Source organism: Cetorhinus maximus, unplaced genomic scaffold, assembly GCF_964194155.1.
Source record: "Cetorhinus maximus unplaced genomic scaffold, sCetMax3.hap1.1 HAP1_SCAFFOLD_1660, whole genome shotgun sequence".
Lineage (NCBI taxonomy): Eukaryota > Metazoa > Chordata > Chondrichthyes > Lamniformes > Cetorhinidae > Cetorhinus > Cetorhinus maximus.
This window is the reverse complement of record NW_027597600.1, coordinates 38,157-56,556: the sequence shown is the minus strand read 5'-3', so window position 1 is coordinate 56,556 and position 18,400 is coordinate 38,157. Positions and strand designations below refer to the sequence as shown.

Here is an 18,400-nt window from a genome sequence, read left to right as displayed (position 1 = left end):
ACAAGGCATCTATTCATTGACCAGACCAAGAGATTAGGCCCGTGTTTATCTTGTTTTATTTTGCACCTCTGACTTTGTCCATCAGTTGTGAAGATGCTGACCCTGTACTCTTGCAGTAGCCACCTTTCAGTATTTTGCCCATGTAATTCCCAGTGCCATTGTTCCAGTGCCATTGTTTCTGCTCCTGTAATTCTCAGTGCCAGTGTTGCCATGCCATCATGTCCTACTTCTGTAATTCCCAGTGCCAGTGTCGCAGTGCCACCCTTTCCTACTTCTGTAATTCCCAGTGCCAGTGTCGCAGTGCCACCCTTTCCTGCTCCTGTAATTCCCAGTGCCAGCATCGCAGTGCCATCCTTTCCTGCTCCTGTAATTATAATTCCCAGTGCAAGTGCCATCCTTCCCTGCAATTCCCAGTGCCAGTATCACAGTGCCACCCTTTCCTGCTCCTGTAATTCCCAGTGCCAGTATCGCAGGGCCACGCTTTCTTGCTCCTGTTATTCCCAGTGCCTGTATCACAGTGACGCCCTCCAGCTCCTTAAATTCCCAGTGCTAGTGTCCCATTGCCATCCTTTCCTGCTCCTAGAATTTCCAGTGCCTCTGTCGCAGTTTTTCCCTTACCTGCTCCTGTAATTCCCAGTGCCCATATTGCAGTGCCACCCTCTCCTGCTCCTGCAATTCCCAGTGCTAGGGTCCCATTGCCATCCTTTCCTGCTCCTGTAATTCCCAGTGCCTCTGTCGCAGTGCTTCCCTTCCCTGCTCCTGTAATTCCCAGTGCCAGTATTGCAGTGCCACCCTTTCCTGCTCCTGTTATTCCCAGTGCTAGTGTCCCATTACCATCCTTTCCTGCTCCTGTTATTCCCAGCGCTAGTGTCCCATTGCCACCCTTTCCTGCTCCTGTTATTCCCAGTGCTAGTGTCCCATTGCCACCCTTTCCTGCTCCTGTTATTCCCAGCGCTAGTGTCCCATTACCATCCTTTCCTGCTCCTGTTATTCCCAGTGCTAGTGTCCCATTACCACCCTTTCCTGCTCCTGTTATTCCCAGTGCTAGTGTCCCATTGCCATCCTTCCCTGCTCCTGTAATTCCCAGTGCCAGTATTGCAGTGCCACCCTTTCCTGCTCCTGTTATTCCCAGTGCTAGTGTCCCATTACCACCCTTTCCTGCTCCTGTTATTCCCAGTGCTAGTGTCCCATTGCCACCCTTTCCTGCTCCTGTTATTCCCAGCGCTAGTGTCCCATTGCCATCCTTTCCTGCTCCTGTTATTCCCAGCGCTAGTGTCCCATTACCACCCTTTCCTGCTCCTGTTATTCCCAGTGCTAGTGTCCCATTGCCATCCTTTCCTGCTCCTGTTATTCCCAGTGCTAGTGTCCCATTGCCACCCTTTCCCGCTCCTGCAAGTGCCAGTGCCCATATCGCAGTGCCACCCTTTCCTGCTCCTGTAATTCCCAGTGCCAGTGCCGCAGTGCCATCCTTTCCTGCTCCTGTAATTCCCAGTGCCAGTGCTGCAGTGCCACTCTTTCCTGCTCCTGTAATTCCCAGTGTCAGTGCCGCAGTGCCATCCTTTCCTGCTCCTGTAATTCCCAGTGCCAGTGCTGCAGTGCCACTCTTTCCTGCTCCTGTAATTCCCAGTGCCAGTGCTGCAGTGCCATCCTTTCCTGCTCCTGTAATTGCCAGTGCTGCAGTGCCATCCTTTCCTGCTCCTGTAATTGCCAGTGCCGCAGTGCCACCCTTTCCTGCTCCTGTTATTCCCAGCGCTAGTGTCCCATTGCCACCCTTTCCTGCTCCTGTTATTCCCAGCGCTAGTGTCCCATTGCCACCCTTTCCTGCTCCTGCAATTCCCAGTGCTAGTGTCCCATTGCCATCCTTTCCTGCTCCTGTAATTCCCAGTGCCTCTGTCGCAGTGCTTCCCTTCCCTGCTCCTGTAATTCCCAGTGCCAGTATTGCAGTGCCACCCTTTCCTGCTCCTGTTATTCCCAGTGCTAGTGTCCCATTACCATCCTTTCCTGCTCCTGTTATTCCCAGCGCTACTGTCCCATTGCCACCCTTTCCTGCTCCTGTTATTCCCAGTGCTAGTGTCCCATTACCATCCTTTCCTGCTCCTGTTATTCCCAGTGCTAGTGTCCCATTGCCACCCTTTCCCGCTCCTGCAAGTGCCAGTGCCGCAGTGCCATCCTTTCCTGCTCCTGTAATTCCCAGTGCCAGTACTGCAGTGCCACTCTTTCCTGCTACTGTAATTCCCAGTGCCAGTGCTGCAGTGCCACCCTTTCCTGCTCCTGTAATTGCCAGTGTCGCAGTGCCACCCTTTCCTGCTCCTGTAATTCCCAGTGTCGCAGTGCCATCCTTTCCTGCCCCTGTAATTGCCAGTGCCGCAGTGCCACTCTTTCCTGCTCCTGTAATTGCCAGTGTCGCAGTGCCACTCTTTCCTGCTCCTGTAATTGCCAGTGTCGCAGTGCCATCCTTTCCTGCTCCTGTAATTCCCAGTGCCAGTGCTGCAGTGCCACCCTTTCCTGCTCCTGTAATTCCCAGTGCCAGTGCTGCAGTGCCTTCCTTTCTGGCTGGCTCAGTTGCCAGTAGCCATTGGTTCCTGTGGTCCTGCTGTTGTCCTCCAGCCTTGGGCCGGGGTGTTTCTCACTATGAATGTCGTTGCTGACTGAGAAATAGAAGATGAAAAGGAAACCCTGACAGGTAACCTATTCCTCTGACCAGTTTCCAACACAACTGAAAATGATCATCTGCCTCCAAGTGTGGGTGCTGGAGTTGTGATTTCAGGATGCTAAAGCTTGGGAGGCTGGACAGAAGTGAGATGTAGAAGCTGAGCCTACAGGTAACATTGGAACATAAGAAATAGGGATAGAAGGAGGCCATTCATCCCATCGAGCTGTTCGGCCATTCAATAAGATCATGGCAGAAACTCAGTTCCATGTTACGGCATTCTCCCTGCATCCATTATTACCCTCAGTGTGCCAAAATCCATCAATGTGACTCCTGAATAAGCTCAGATCTTCTGTTCTCTGAAAGAGGAATGGGAAACACTTTGGTTCCACACCCCCCCCGCTGATTTAAAATCACTGTGAACGTGGAGAGTTTCAGCCTGTCTTCACAGAGCTGTTACTCAGCCCAGCCTCTCAGACTATCAGTCATTCTCAATTCTGTCCTCCTCAGGCTCCCATCCTCTGGCCAAGTATTTGGCATCAGTTGACAACAAGTACAACAGCTCCTTCATGGACTCCGCGTGGAGGGACCTTTTCAGCAAGACAGAGCCTCCAACTGCAGGTAACCAGCAGAGGGCGAGGGAGGAGGGGAGCTCTGTGTGCACTTGTACATCAGTGTAGCGCTATCGTCGCTAACTTCTCTCAGTATGGGGCCTTCAGATTGCAAACAGACAACAGCAGTGAAGACCCTGTATCCCCAGCTGTCCATTCTGGGCGTGGGAATGTGCTGGGAACATTGGTTCACTCATACCCATCAATCAACAGGGTCGAGGATTGAAACAGACTCCAGAAACATGAGCAAATATCAAGACATGTGGCTGACAAATAAGATACTACAGTACTGAGGGAGCGGCACACTGTCAGAGTGTCAGTACTAAGGGAGTGTTGCACTGTCAGAGGGTCAGTACTGAGGGAATGCTGCACTGTCGGAGGGTCACTGCTGAGGAGGTGCTGCACTGTCGGAGGGTCAGTAGTGAGGGAGCACTGCACTGTCGGAGGGTCAGTACTGAGGGAGTGCTGCACTGTCGGAGGGTCAGTACTGAGGGAGTGCTGCACTGTCAGAGGGTCAGTACTGAGGGAGTGCTGCACTGTCGGAGGGTCAGTACTGAGGGAGTGCTGCACTGTCGGAGGGTCAGTAGTGAGGGAGCGCTGCACTGTCAGAGGGGCAGTACTGAGGGAATGCTGCAAGGTCAGAGGGTCACTGCTGAGGGAGCACTGCACTGTCGGAGGGTCACTGCTGAGGGAGTGCTGCACTGTCAGAAGGTCAGTACTGAGGGAGTGCTGCACTGTCGGAGGGTCAGTAGTGAGGAAGCGCTGCGCTGTCGGTGGGGCAATACTGAGGGAGTGCTGCACTGTCGGAGGGGCAGTACAGAGGGAGTGCTGCACTGTCAGAGGGTCAGTACTGAGGGAGTGCTGCACTGTCAGAGGGGCAGTACAGAGGGAGTGCTGCACTGTCAGAGGGTCACTGCTGAGTGAGTGCTGCACTGTCAGAGGATGTAGAGCACAGTGCTGAGGGGGTGCTGCACTGTCGGAGGATGTAGAGCACAGTGCTGAGGGGGTGCTGCACTGTCGGAGGATGTAGAGCACAGTGCTCAGGGCTTGGACTGTGTTGAGCTGCTTTTGCTGCTGTTCTCAGTTTTGATGTATTTCCCTGATACTTTGCTCCTGTCAACAGAAACCTTTGACATCATCAGCCGGATTATGCAGTACGTGTCTGGAGCCAACATGTCCCATCAGCTTCCGATTTCTGAGGCTATGCTGACTTACAAACAGAAGAGGTGAGACTGCTGAATCAGACAGCTGTTTGCTGGCTGCCAGTAACCTATTGGTGCAATCTGTACAGCCAGAATCCTTCTCAGAGCTGCTCCAAACTTGACCTATTCTCATCTTCCAAGACCAGCTCCCCACAAATTGTCTGCCTCTAGTCTTCATTCCTGAAATCCTCTTTGGCTGGCAAGGCACATAACACAGCTTTCAATTGCTCACGGGAAATATATCGCCATTTCTTCACTGTCGCTGGGTCAAAATCCTGGAACTCCCTCCCTAACAGCACTGTGGGTGTACCTACACCACATGGACTGCAGCGGTTCAAGAAGGCAGCTCACCACCACCTTCTCAAGGGCAGTTAGGGATGGGCAATAAATGCCGGCCCAGCCAGCATCACATACATACAGTGAATGAATGCAAAAAAAAAAGCACACACACATTTACACAAACATGGAATATTCTCCACTTGTCTGGGTGAGTGCAGCTCCAACAACACTCAAGAAGCTTAACACCATGCAGGACAAAGCAGCCGCTTGATTGGCACCCCATCCACAAACATTCACTCCCTCCACCACTGACGCACAGTAGCAGCAGTGTGCACCATCTACAAGATGCACTGCAGGAATTCACCAAGGCTCCTTAGACAGCACCTTCCAAACACACGGCCACTACCATCTAGAAGGACAAGGGCAGCAGATAGATGGGAACACCACCACCTGGAAGTTCCCCTCCAAGTCATTCACCATCCTGACTTGGGAATACATCACCGTTCCTTCACTGTCGCTGGGTCAAAATCCTGGAACTCCCTCCCTAACAGCACTGTGGGTGTACCTACACCACATGGACTGCAGCGGTTCAAGAAGGCAGCTCACCGCCACCTTCTTAAGGGCAATTAGGGATGGGCGATGAATGCTGGTCCAGCCAATAACACCCGCATCCCATGAATGAATATAAATAAAGAAATCTTGTTCGGGGGTTGCAGTATCTCAGTCACTGGGAGGGTATCTCAGTCATAGTGAGGGAATCTAGGTCACAAGACTGGGTAAAAATTACTGAGTAACAAGGTCATCCCCTTTTCTGCAGAACCAGATGTCTCATGTTCAAATGATGGGTCTGCTTTAGAAAATCTTGTTAGTACCAATTCCCCCCCATAAGCTCTCCCTGTGTCTTTTGTCTAGAGTTCTGTCCTTCCACCCTGTATCAATACATCAAAATCCCTGGGAGTGCTGACAGTAATAATATTGTCTTCAGTTCAGACTTCTATACAGTGTCACTGAATCTTAATGGCACAGAAGGAGGCCATTCGGCCCATCATGCCTGCACCAGCTCTCCAAATGAGCATTATGACCTAGTGCTATTGCCCTGCCTTTTCCCCGTACCCCTGCACATTGTTTCTATTCAAATAATCATCTAATGTCCTCCTGAATGCCTCGATTGAACCTGCCTCCACCACACTTCCAGGCAGTGCATTCCACACCCGAACCACTCGCTGTGTGAAAAATCACATTTGCTTCTTTTGCAAATCATTTTAAATCTGTGCCCTCTCGTTCTTGATCCTTTTACAAGTGGGAACAGCTTCTCTCTATATACTTTGTCCAGCCCCCTCATGATTTTGAACATCTCTATCAAATCTCCTCTCAGCCTTCTCCTCACCAAGGAGAACAGTCCCAACCTCTCCAATCTATCCTCATAGCTGAAGTTTCTCATCCCTGGAACCATTCTTGTAAACCTCTTCCGCACTCTCTCCAATGTGTTCACTCCTTCCTATAATATGGTGCCCAGAACTGTACACAATATTCCAGCTGAGGTCTAACTAGTGTCTTATATAAAATCACCATAACCTCCCTGCTCTTGTACTCTATGTCCCTATTAATAAAGCCCAGGATACTATATGTTTTATTCACTGCTCTCTCCACCTGTCCTGCCACCTTCAATGATCTATTCACATATACATCCAAGTCTTTCTGCAAAATTTCACCCCTTATTTTATATATGTTCTTCCTCTTGAAGTTCCACACCGTCCCCTCGCACCTTTTTTGAACAAGGGCATAATGTTTGCAATTCTCCAGTCCTCTGGCACCTCCTTATCAATTTTGAACCTTTCTAGTCTGTCACCACGGCCTGCATAGCATCTACCTCCTTGGTAAGGACAGATGCATGTCCATGTGTAAATTCCCTTTTAGGTTCCTAATCAGCCCTCCTTTTACATATATTTTAATTTGTTCATGGGAAGTGCCCATCCCTAATTGCCCTCGCTCAGAGTCATATGTAGGCCAGACTGGTAAGGATAGCTGGAGCCAGGTGGGTTTTTACAACAATCAGCAATGGTTTCATTATTAGACTTTCAATTCCAAATTTTTTATTGAATTCAAACTTCATCTGCCATGGTAGGATTTGAACCTGGATCCCCAGAGGATTACCCTGGGTCTCTGGAATACTAGCTACCAGCTAGCCCAGTGACAATACCACTTATGCCACCACCTCCCCGATGCCTATGGAAGACTTTGGGATTCCCCTTTATGTTGGCTGCCAGTCTTTTCTCACAATCCCTCTTTGCTTCTCCAATATACTTTTTCACCTCCCCTCTGAACCTTCTGTATTCCTCTTGGTTCTCAATTGTATTTTCTACCTGACACCTGTCATGAGTGCACTTTTTCTTCTTTATCTTAATTTCAAACTCCTTTATCATCCAGGGAGCTCTGGATTTGTTAGTCCTACCTTTCCCTTTCGATGGAATATACCTTGACTGTGCCTGAACCAATTCTTTTTTGAAGGTAGCCCATTGTTCAGCTACAGATTTTCCTGACAATCTTTCGTTCCAGTCTATCTGGCCCAGCTCCGTTCCTGCCCCATTGAAGTCGGCTCTTGTCCAGTTAATTATTTTTACTCTGGATTGCCTATCGTCCTTTTCTATCATCATCCTAAAACATACAATACAATGATCACTGTCTACTAAATGTTCCCCCACTGACACTTGATCTACTTTCCCCACCTCATTTCCAAGAACCAGGTCTAACAGTGCGTCATTTCCTGTTGGATTGGACACATACTGCTGTAGAAAATTCTCCTGATCACAATCTAGGGACTTTTGCCCCTCTCCACCTTTTACACTACCACTGTCCCAGTCTACATTCGGGTAATTAAAGTCCCCCATTATAACTACTCTATAATGCTGCATCTGTCTGTAATTTCCCTGCAGATTTGTTCCTCTAGGTCCTTCTCACTGTTTGCCGGTCTATAGACTACACCGAGCAATGTAATTGCTCCCTTTTTGTTCCTTAGCTCGAGCCAAATTGATTCTGTCCTTGAACCCTCTGGGACATCCTCTTTCTCCAGCACTGCAATGCTCTCCTTAACCAATACCACCACCCCATCTCCTTTCCTTCCTTTCCTATCTTTTCTAAACACCTTGTACCTGGGAATATTTAACACCCAGTTCTGCCCTTCCTTCAGTCAGGTCCCTGTTATCACCACAACACCATATTTCCACATGGCAATCTGTGCCTGTAACTCCCCAATCTTATTTACTATACTCCGTGCATTCACATACATGCACAGTAACCCTGATTTAGATTTTGTTACTTTCTCCCTTACCCTGACTTTATCTATTAACTTACTATTCTCTACACTATGCGATCTGTCCCTCCCAGTGTTTTGTGCACCCTGGTATTCCTCTCTAATATTTTTACTTGGTTTCCACACCCCTGCAGAGTTAGTTTAAAGCCCCCACAACAGCACTAGCAAAACGCCCCACAAGGAACTCAGTCCCAGCTCTGTTCAGGTGCAACCCGTCCGGCTTGTACAAGTGTCATCTCTCCCAGAGCCAGTCTCAGTGCCCCAGGAATCTAAAGCTCTCCCTCCTGCACCATATTTCCAGCCACACATACAACTGCCTTATCCTCCTATTTCTGTACTCACTGGCACGTGGCACTGGGAGTAATCTGGAGATTACTACATCCGAGGTCCTGCTTCCTAATTTTCCACCTAGCTCCCTAAATTCTGATTTCAAGACCACATCCCCCTTCCTACCTTTGTCATTGGTCCCAATGTGGACCATGACCTCTGGCTGTTCACCCTCCCCCACAAGAATGTCCTGCAGCCACTCCGTGACATCCTTGACCCTAGCACCAGGGAGGCAACTTACCATCCTGGAGTCACATCTACAGCCACAGAAATGCCTGTGTGGTCCCCTAACCAATGAATCCCCCATCACTATTACTCTTCCTTTCTTCTTCCTCCCCTCCTATACAGCCGAGCCGCTCGTGGTGCCACAAACTTGGCTCTGACTGCACTCCTCTGAGGAACCAGCGCCCTCACCAGCTTCCAAAACAGAAAACCGATTTGTGAGTGGGACCCCAGGGGACTCCTGCACTACCTGCCTACTTCTCTTGGACTGCCTGGTGGTCACCCATTCCCTCTCTGTCTCCAGGCCCTTAAGCTGCGGTGTGACCACCTCTCTGGACGTGCTATCCATGTAGCTCTGAGACTCGTGGATACGACACAGTGACTCCAGCTGCTGCTCGAGCTCAGAAACCCGCAGCTCAAGTTTCTGCAGCTGACAGCACTTCCTTCATACCGGTCACCGAGGACACCGGTAGCATCCATGACTTCACACAAATTACAGGACATTCATTCCACTTGACTGAGCTGCCCTGCCATCTCTTAACACAAACTGGCCTGTGCCACACGGTGGGCTACCTTAGATAATAACCCAAACTACCCTGTGCCACACAGTGGGCTAGCTTAGATAATATCCCAAACTACCCTGTGCCACACAGTGGGTTAGCTTAGATAATAACCCAAACTACCCTGTGCCACACAGTGGGCTACCTTAGATAATATCCCAAACTACCCTGTGCCACACAGTGGGCTAGCTTAGATAATAGCCCAAACTACCCTGTGCCACACAGTGGGCTACCTTAGATAATAACCCAAACTACCCTGTGCCACACAGTGGGCTAGCTTAGATAATATCCCAAACTACCCTGTGCCACACAGTGGGTTAGCTTAGATAATAACCCAAACTACCCTGTGCCACACAGTGGGCTACCTTAGATAATATCCCAAACTACCCTGTGCCACACAGTGGGCTAGCTTAGATAATATCCCAAACTACCCTGTGCCACACAGTGGGCTAGCTTAGATAATAGCCCAAACTACCCTGTGCCACACAGTGGGCTAGCTTAGATAATAACCCAAACTACCCTGTGCCACACAATACGCTAGTTTAGATAATAACCCAGACTACCCTGTGCCACACAGTGGGCTAGCTTAGATAATAACCCAAACTACCCTGTGCCACACAGTGGGCTAGCTTAGATAATATCCCAAACTACCCTGTGCCACACAGTGGGCTAGCTTAGATAATTACCCAAACTAGCCTGTGCCACACAGTGCGCTAGCTTAGATAATAACCCAAACTACCCTGTCCCACATAGTGGGCTAGTTTAGATAATAACCCAATCTACCCTGTGCCACACAATGCGCTAGCTTAGATAATAACCCAATCTACCCTGTGCCACACAATGCGCTAGTTCAGCTTCCACTGGTCAACCTTCTGGCTCAGACTCTTACACTGCTGCTCCCTCCACTTTGCTAGACTGGCTCACTTTCCTGTTTTTCTTGCTGCCTTTGGAGATAGTCTGATTGCTGTCTCCTTGTCCACTTCACCATTAAGAGATTCACCGTCAGCCTGCGAATATAACTGGCTCTCACAGCCTTCCAGCGTGTGGATTCCTCGTCTCCAACTCCTGCTATTCCCAAAATTGATGCAACCACCTGAAATCTGGGATGAGCCCATTTTTAACTTTTGGCATCTGAGTGACTATATATTGCCCATCCGTAATTGCCCACTGCAGTCCGCCCCACAGTGCTGTTAGGGAGGGGGGTTCCAGGATTTTGACCCAGTGACAGTGAAGGAACGGCGATATATTTCCAAGTCAGGATGGTGAGTGACTAGGAGGGAATCTTAATGTCTCAGTTCAAAGCAGTGAGTGGCAACAAACTGGTTCATCTGGCTTTAATGCACATTTTTGGTACCTGGGCCATTAATAAATAAATTATTTGGGGGTAATTTTAATGCAACACATCCATCAGAAAATTGCCAGGATTAGGGTCAAGGCTGATATTCCATCCTGCCTGATTTTACCCTGCACTGAAGTCAGTGAAGAATAATATCGAGCTGAGTGTAAATAAAACCATTGTAAATAAAACCCCAATCCCATGGGATATCTGCTTAATGAGTTATCTTAAAATCAGCCCCCTACCACCACCACCACCACCACCACTCTTATCAAAGGCATCAAATCACTATAAAGAGAATCACAGAATCACACAGTGCAGAAGAGGCTCTTCGGCCCATCCAGTCTGCACCGACACGTGAGAAACATCTCACCTACCTACCTAATCCCATTTACCAGCACTTGGCCCATTGCCTTGAATGTTATGATGTGCCAAGTGCTCATCCAGGTACTTTTAAAGGATGTGAGGCAACCCGCCTCCACCACCCTCCCAGGCAGTGCATTCCAGACCATCACCACCCTGTGGGTAAAAAAGTTTTTCCTCACATCCCCCCTAAATCTCCTGCCCCTCACCTTGAACTTGGGTCCCCTTGTGACTGACCCTTCAACTAAGGGGAACAGCTGCTCCCTATCCACCCTGTCCATGCCCCTCATAATCTTGCTGCCTTTGATAATCCTGAACCCAGCGAGTTCACTTTGATTAAAAACTTGCCACTTGAACATAACTTGTTAGAAACTAATCCTAAACCCAGCGAGTTCACTTTGATTAATAACTTGCCACTTGAACATAACTTGTTAGAAACTCCTTTCTTTGCAATAATGATTAAAATTCCAAACTGTGAAATATGGTTTTATAAACTCTAAGCATAACCCAGCGTTGACATCCCTCACCTTAAATGATAGGGGTCAGCCTGAAAATATTTTTTGAGAGTAAAATCTGTTTACACAATGTGCCTGGGGTTCTGGTGACATGGGATTGGGTCAGAATCTGTCCACTTCTTACACCCAATTGCTTTCAATCCACATTAATGAACTAGATGGAGTTAAATGGAAGCCTTGAAAATTGCTGATGGTACTAAAATTGATCAAGTAGTAGGAACAGAGGAGGTGACAAAATTCTGACCATAGGATTTAGACTAGCCATGTGATTGACAATGAAGATTAACAATTAATTCACGTGGTTGTATAATAAACATTATAATTATACAATGAATAGGATTAAATGGGTTCCGAGGCACTTAGAATGATGGACCAGATTTTGCACTCTGCAGCCAACAAACACTACCATCTATTCATTACACTTGCAGTTGTCTATGAACTTTTTGCGGGGTTCTGCACTGGGAATTGCTGTCAGCCAACAGTCCAAAAAGTGCAACAACCTCCACAGGGCATGTGGGACGTGTGAACAGGACCTGTGTTTCTCCTAACCAATCAGGTTGAAGAATTGTTAATAAACCAGGAAGTGTCAGGATATTTGATTCAAAATTAGGATCAAAAGGCAATTAAAACAGTAATTGAAATGGTTGAAGGAATATGACTCCACACTTGTAAAACTTAATTTTCAGTGCCAGAGGGGATGTTGGGCAATAATTAAAACCATTACATAGTTGAAAATGACCTGTATTGGAATAGATAAGTCTGAGCTTGTCCTGGCAAGTTTAGTGTGTATAAATATCAGATAAGTACAGAAATTTCAATGCACTTCAATGGTGACGCTCTTGGTGAGATGCTATTGTCATACAGCTTTTGGAGGATCAGGGCATCACGATAGCAACTCCCCGATTTCCACATTTAACTGTGCATGTGTTGTCGCTGGAAGAGGTTATCCAATTTGCATGTTAATAATGCTGAGTGCTGTTAACCTCTTCGTCCTTTGAAACCTTAAATCCAGACCACTACTATAAAACTGTTAAAAAAGGTCATTAATGCATGGATATATAGCAAGAAGAGGAGAGCACAAGGATATAGGGCTTTATGCCAAGGCTTTACAGCACACTGCCCAGTCTTCATGCAGTATCTTTCAGTTTTGGTCACCTAGTCAAAAAAAAACAATTTATCTGTTAGAGACAGATTCCAAATATAAACCGATTATCCATGAGGAAAAATTAAAGAAGTTTCAGCTCCATAGTAACAAGACCAGGTTAATGGGAAACCTCATCAAGGTATATAGAGTAATAATTGGTAGGCATGGTAAACCCAGAATATTAATTCAACCAGAATAAGGATCAGAGGATGTAAACTTTAAGAGAGGGTTTCCTTTTAGAGAGCAGCTTGTCACATCCTCAATATATTCCAATGAACTACATGAAAGTGATTCACTGTTAAATAGGCAGGTAATCACGCACTACAATACTACACAATCTATGACACGCTTTGATGTGGCAGAGCGGTGGGTTTCAATGGGAGAGTTAGTGATCCAGAGGGATGGGTTTCAATGGGAGTTAGTGATCTAGAGGGATGGGTTTCAATGGAAGTTAGTGATCTAGAGGGATGGGTTTCAATGGGAGAGTTAGTGATCTAGAGATGGGTTTCAATGGGAGTTAGTGATCTAGAGGGATGGGTTTCAGTGGGAGAGTTAGTGATCTAGAGGGATGGGTTTCAATGGGAGTTAGTGATCTAGAGAGATGGGTTTCAATGGGAGTTAGTGATCTAGAGAGATGGGTTTCAATGGGAGTTAGTGATCTAGAGGGATGGGTTTCAATGGGAGAGTTAGTGATCTAGAGGGATGGGTTTCAATGGGAGAGTTAGTGATCTAGAGGGATGGGTTTAATGGGAGTTAGTGATCTAGAGGGATGGGTTTCAATGGGAGAGTTAGTGATCTAGAGGGATGGGTTTCAATGGGAGAGTTAGTGATCTAGAGGGATGGGTTTAATGGGAGTTAGTGATCTAGAGGGATGGGTTTCAATGGGAGTTAGTGTTCTAGAGGGATGGGTTTCAATGGGAGAGTTAGTGATCTAGAGGGATGGGTTTCAATGGGAGTTAGTAATCTAGAGGGATGGGTTTCAATGGGAGAGTTAGTGATCTAGAGGGATGGGTTTCAATGGGATTTAGTGATCTAGAGGGATGGGTTTCAATGGGAGTTAGTGATCTAGAGGGATGGGTTTCAATGGGAGAGTTAGTGATCTAGAGGGATGGGTTTCAATGGGAGAGTTAGTGATCTAGAGGGATGGGTTTAATGGGAGAGGTAGTGATTTAGAGGGATAGGTTTCAATGGGAGAGTTAGTGATCTAGAGGGATGGGTTTCAATGGGAGTTAGTGATCTAGAGGGGTGGGTTTCAATGAGAATTAGTGATCTAGAGGGATGGGTTTCAATGGAAGTTAGTGATCTAGAGGGATGGGTTTCAATGGGAGAGTTAGTGATCTAGAGGGATGGGTTTCAATGGGAGAGTTAGTGATCTAGAGGGATGGGTTTAATGGGAGAGGTAGTGATTTAGAGAGATGGGTTTCAATGAAAGCTAGTGATCTAGAGGGATGGGTTTGAATGAGAGTTAGTGACCTGGAGGAATGGGTTTCATCGGAAGTTAGTGATCTAGAAGGATAGGTTTCAAGGGGAGTTTGTGATGTAGAGGGAGGGGTTTCAATGGGAGAGTTAGCGAGCTGGAGTGATGAGTTTCAGTAGGATAGTTAGTGATCTAGAGGGATGGGTTTCAATGGGAGAGTTAGTGATCTAGAGGGATGGGTTTCAATGGGAGTTAGTGATCCAGAGGGATGTGTTTCAATGGGAGAGTTAGTGATCTAGAGGGATGGGTTTCAATGGGAGAGTTAGTGATCTAGAGGGATGGGTTTCAATGGGAGAGTTAGTGATCTAGAGGGATGGGTTTCAATGGGAGACTTAGTGATCTAGAGGGATGGGTTTCAATGGGAGAGTTAGTGATCTAGATGGATGGGTTTCAATGGGAGAGTTAGTATGTTGATGGAATAGATTTTCATTGCCTGTATTTCTTGTCTTATCCTTGGTGTTTTTGAAGATCTGGCAGTTGCTTCAAGCTCTGGAAACCCACTGTGCTGATTACTAACCGCTGGAGAATTAGATGATTATGGATCCAGATCATGTACATTGCATCTTCATTACATGGGCTGTAAAATGTATTGAGTGTCAAATCAATGAGAAGCAATGCTGGCTGCAGGAGGACAGAGCTGTGCGATGAATTTATTGAGAGGAATCAATGTGTATTGTGTTTCAACTGAGATGGGAGGAGTACACTGCCTGTCTCTAGATCCACTACTCAACAGGTCACAACATATATTTAAGTAATTTCTCCAGCTAGCTATATGGCCAGATATGTGCTTTACCTGTGAATCTCAGAATGACCACTCAATGCCCAGGCTCCTTCAATAAACAACAAAGTTATTAGCTTATTATGAAACCAGACTTGTCAAGTAGAATGTAAAGCTTATTAACATACAATGTGAAATATGGAAGTATAATAATTACTCTTTCTAAGTATCCTAGTTCACACACAGACACACACACGCCAAAAGATAAAATAGAGGAATTCTGCCAAAAGGTTAAAAGCCAATGGTTCAAGGGAAAAGGATTGATGAAAGTGAAAGTCACGGTAATCTCTCAGGACCTTAGGCAGCTCTCTCAGCAAGAGAGACGACTGGTAGTAAGTTTCACCTGAGGGTCACCACACCTCAGGCAAGGTTGAGAAGCTGACCTCTGCTGGTATGAGAATCGAACTTGTGCTTTTGGTACCACTCTATATCCATCCAGCTAACTGGCCCCCCAAAGGATAGATGATGGTGTCTTTGAACTGGTGTCCGGTTTATACGGTTGGTCTCTTAGCACTGGCCTACGAAATAACCTTGCACTGCTTTTCAGGCAGACTTTGGAGCAACTTCCCTTTACTTTTTGCTTTCAACTAGGTCCGGAATTTCAGAAGCTGTTCACTTCTCTACCCAAGCAGTTGATCTTCTTTGTTTGCCCCCCAAAACAAAACCAGCCTATCAGCTTTTAAAATGGGTCAAAATCCTGGAACTCCCTCCCTAACAGCACTGTGGGTGTACCTACACCACATGGACTGCAGCAGTTCAAGAAGGCAGCTCACCACCACCTTCTCAATTAGGGATGGGCAATAAATGCTGGCCCAGCCAGCGACACCCGCGTCCCATGAACAAATTATTTTAAAACGCAGATTTCCAGGCGTGGTTTTTTTTCAAAGACATAAACCACCATGTGAGCCTTTTGTAAACAGTCCACTGGGGTCACGAGGCTTCCAGCTTCTTTAAAACCGCTTCATTACCTTTTCTTATAAAATGCTATCTTTTCCAGGAACAGCAGCAACCAGAGTCCTTGCATTAACCCTTTAAGGGACAGTGTCTTTTAAAAAAAACACACATTCTTCCAAATTGTCCTTAGCCCTTGAAAATGAACCATTTTCTGTGATTAATGTGTTGATGACAATAGATTAACATCAGTGAGCAATTGGTTTGAAAACCAATTCTCTTGCAGAACTGCAGTGTCGGAGAATTGACAATTTCCCTGCCCTTTTTAATTCTGTGTTTCTCCAATCCTCTAATGAATCTAGTGCCAAGAAGTCTGAGTTTTAACTGGAGAAGAGTTGTGCTTTTTTAAAAACCCTCTGATAAAAGTTAGCTTCTGTACTTAGTTTCTGGGCTTAGCCTGCACTGGAAACTTTCTAAAAAAAAACATTTTAAATGAAGACCACTTCAGTCCAGCGTTTGACATGTCTCAGATTATCTGGAACGATTTATCTAAATGCAGCCCACCTATTCCATTTGCTGCTGCATTTTACAAGGCAGGGTTATCGTATGATTTGCCACTATTGTACTATCTGATTTGAAGATTTCAGTGAATTCCTTTCAGCACCATAACAAACACTGCACCATGATCCAGACCCATGTCCCACCTAATGTTGATCAGCCCCGATTAAGTGAACTTTCACGCCATCACCAAACTGTCACTTAACCGTGGACAAGAGAGAATGACTCTGAATGAAAAGAGTTGCAACAGGACACAACAGCTAATAGCAGAGAGGATAAAGCTAGTGGTATGGAGGGCGAATGAACCAGCTGCTCGCACGTAGACCAGCTGAATGCTCCAGTCCTGAATCACGTGTATATTTGTTATCTTCACAAATAACTGACTTCTAATGCACTGCAAATTGTGTTTCATTTTTTTCCACCTTCAGTCTTTTTGTCATTTATATTTTCAGGTAATTTTTACACTTTGCTTTTAATTTTCTTGTGCACCAAGGAAAAGGAGCCTGTATTTTGATTTTTATATCAGGTATCTGCCTGCGTGTTGTAAACACCAGTCTTGTCTTCTCGTCAGATATGCTCCCTTGTTCCCTCACTTGTCTCCCTCATTTTAATAACCTGACTTTGAACGGTCAATCTGTCCCTGCCTCTGTGCTGTGGTTTGCTTTGTGTAAAGTTTGTCACGCCTTCAGCAGGGTTTGTGTGTGTGTAGCTGGTGAACTTGTGTTTTCCAGTTCTCAGCTAGTCAGCTCCAGGATATGTACGACCAATGCAATATTGAGCATTACTGAAGAGTATATCATTTCGAAAGGATGAGATTAGACAATGTAGGAAGGCCCAGAGTGACACATTGAAGTGATGGAACTGGAACAGAAACACAGGAACAGGAGGAGGCCATTCAACCCCTCAAACCTGTTCCACCATTCAATGGGATCATGGCTTTTCTGCTGCCTAACTCCATATCCTTTGCTCCATATCCTTTAATACCTTTAGTTAATGGAAATCTATCAATCTCAGATTTAAAATTAACAATTGATCCAGTATTATTTGCTGTTTGTGGAAGACAGTTCCAAACTCCTATCACCCTATGTGTCTGGAAGTGTTTCCTAATTTCACTCCTGAAAGGTCTGGTTCTCATTTACCTCAACTTCTCCACTCTCCAACCAGTGGAAGTAGTTTCTCTCTTACCTACCATATCAGTTTCCTTGATGTCACTGAAATATATTAACCTCCCTTTCCCTTCTTTCATTTCAAATTCCAACACTTTACTAAGCCACTCTGATGAGAGTGTGTTGTACATGGGGTGAGAATAGGATGTGCTCTCCATGGTCACACACAGCAAACAACATGGCCTTTGAGAGAGGAGGGCAGCAGAGTGGGAGATTACTTATTCAGTTTCCAATGTTAATGTCATAGATTAGGCTAACTTCCCGAATTGCCACTTATATCCCAGATTGTCACCTATATCCCGAGTGTGTCCATTGGAAATACCTGTTGTGCTTGTTGCCTGTCCTGAAACTTGTGCACAGTAACTGTCATTAAGAAGCTTACAGTGTTGTACATTTGGCACAGTATTTTAAAACATATTAATCCTGAAGACATTGTGTGTCCTCCAAACTGTTATTCATTGCTGGAAATCTCTGAAAGTTGAATAACCTGGGGAGGGAGGAGCCAAAATGACTCAGGCAGGAAAGCTCACTCATTAGAGTAGTTCCCAGATGAGGTCCTCAGTACAGAGTAATTTAATACTAACAGAAGTTGTTGCATTAGAATTGAAACTATATTTGTTGTGACATGGAATGGTGGACAGATTTTTCTCTTTTCACCACTCCAGTATCTCACCTCTCATATTCAAACTCACTGTCACACACTAACTCGCTCGCATACTACTCACAAGAATATTTTGGGGAGGGTAGGGGTTGATTTAAAATTATTTCGGGGGTTTGATTTGAGATTATTTCAGGGCTTTGATTTGACATTATTTCAGGAGGTTAGATTTAAGATTCTTTCAGGGATTTGATTTGACATTATGTTGGGGGTGTGATTTAAAATTCTGTTGGGTTTGATTTGAGATTATTTTGGGCAGGGTTGATTTGAGATTCTTTCAGCGGTTTTATTTGAGATTATTTCAAGTGGTTTGATTTGAGATTATTTCAGGGGTTTGATTTGAGATTCTTTGG

At 46.0% G+C, this 18,400-nt stretch overlaps 1 protein-coding gene across 1 annotated transcript in view; it reads left to right on the top strand.

The window, feature by feature from the left end:
• LOC144676519 (phosphofurin acidic cluster sorting protein 2-like) overlaps positions 1–18,400 on the top strand; it is a gene marked incomplete at its 5' end in the record, with an annotated part of 61,560 nt that overhangs the window by 14,302 nt on the left and 28,858 nt on the right. The window contains 2 exons of the mRNA XM_078536916.1: positions 3,161–3,271; positions 4,385–4,487. Of these exons, the coding sequence (XP_078393042.1) occupies positions 3,161–3,271; positions 4,385–4,487 (214 nt within the window). The remainder of the gene's footprint in view (positions 1–3,160; positions 3,272–4,384; positions 4,488–18,400) is intronic.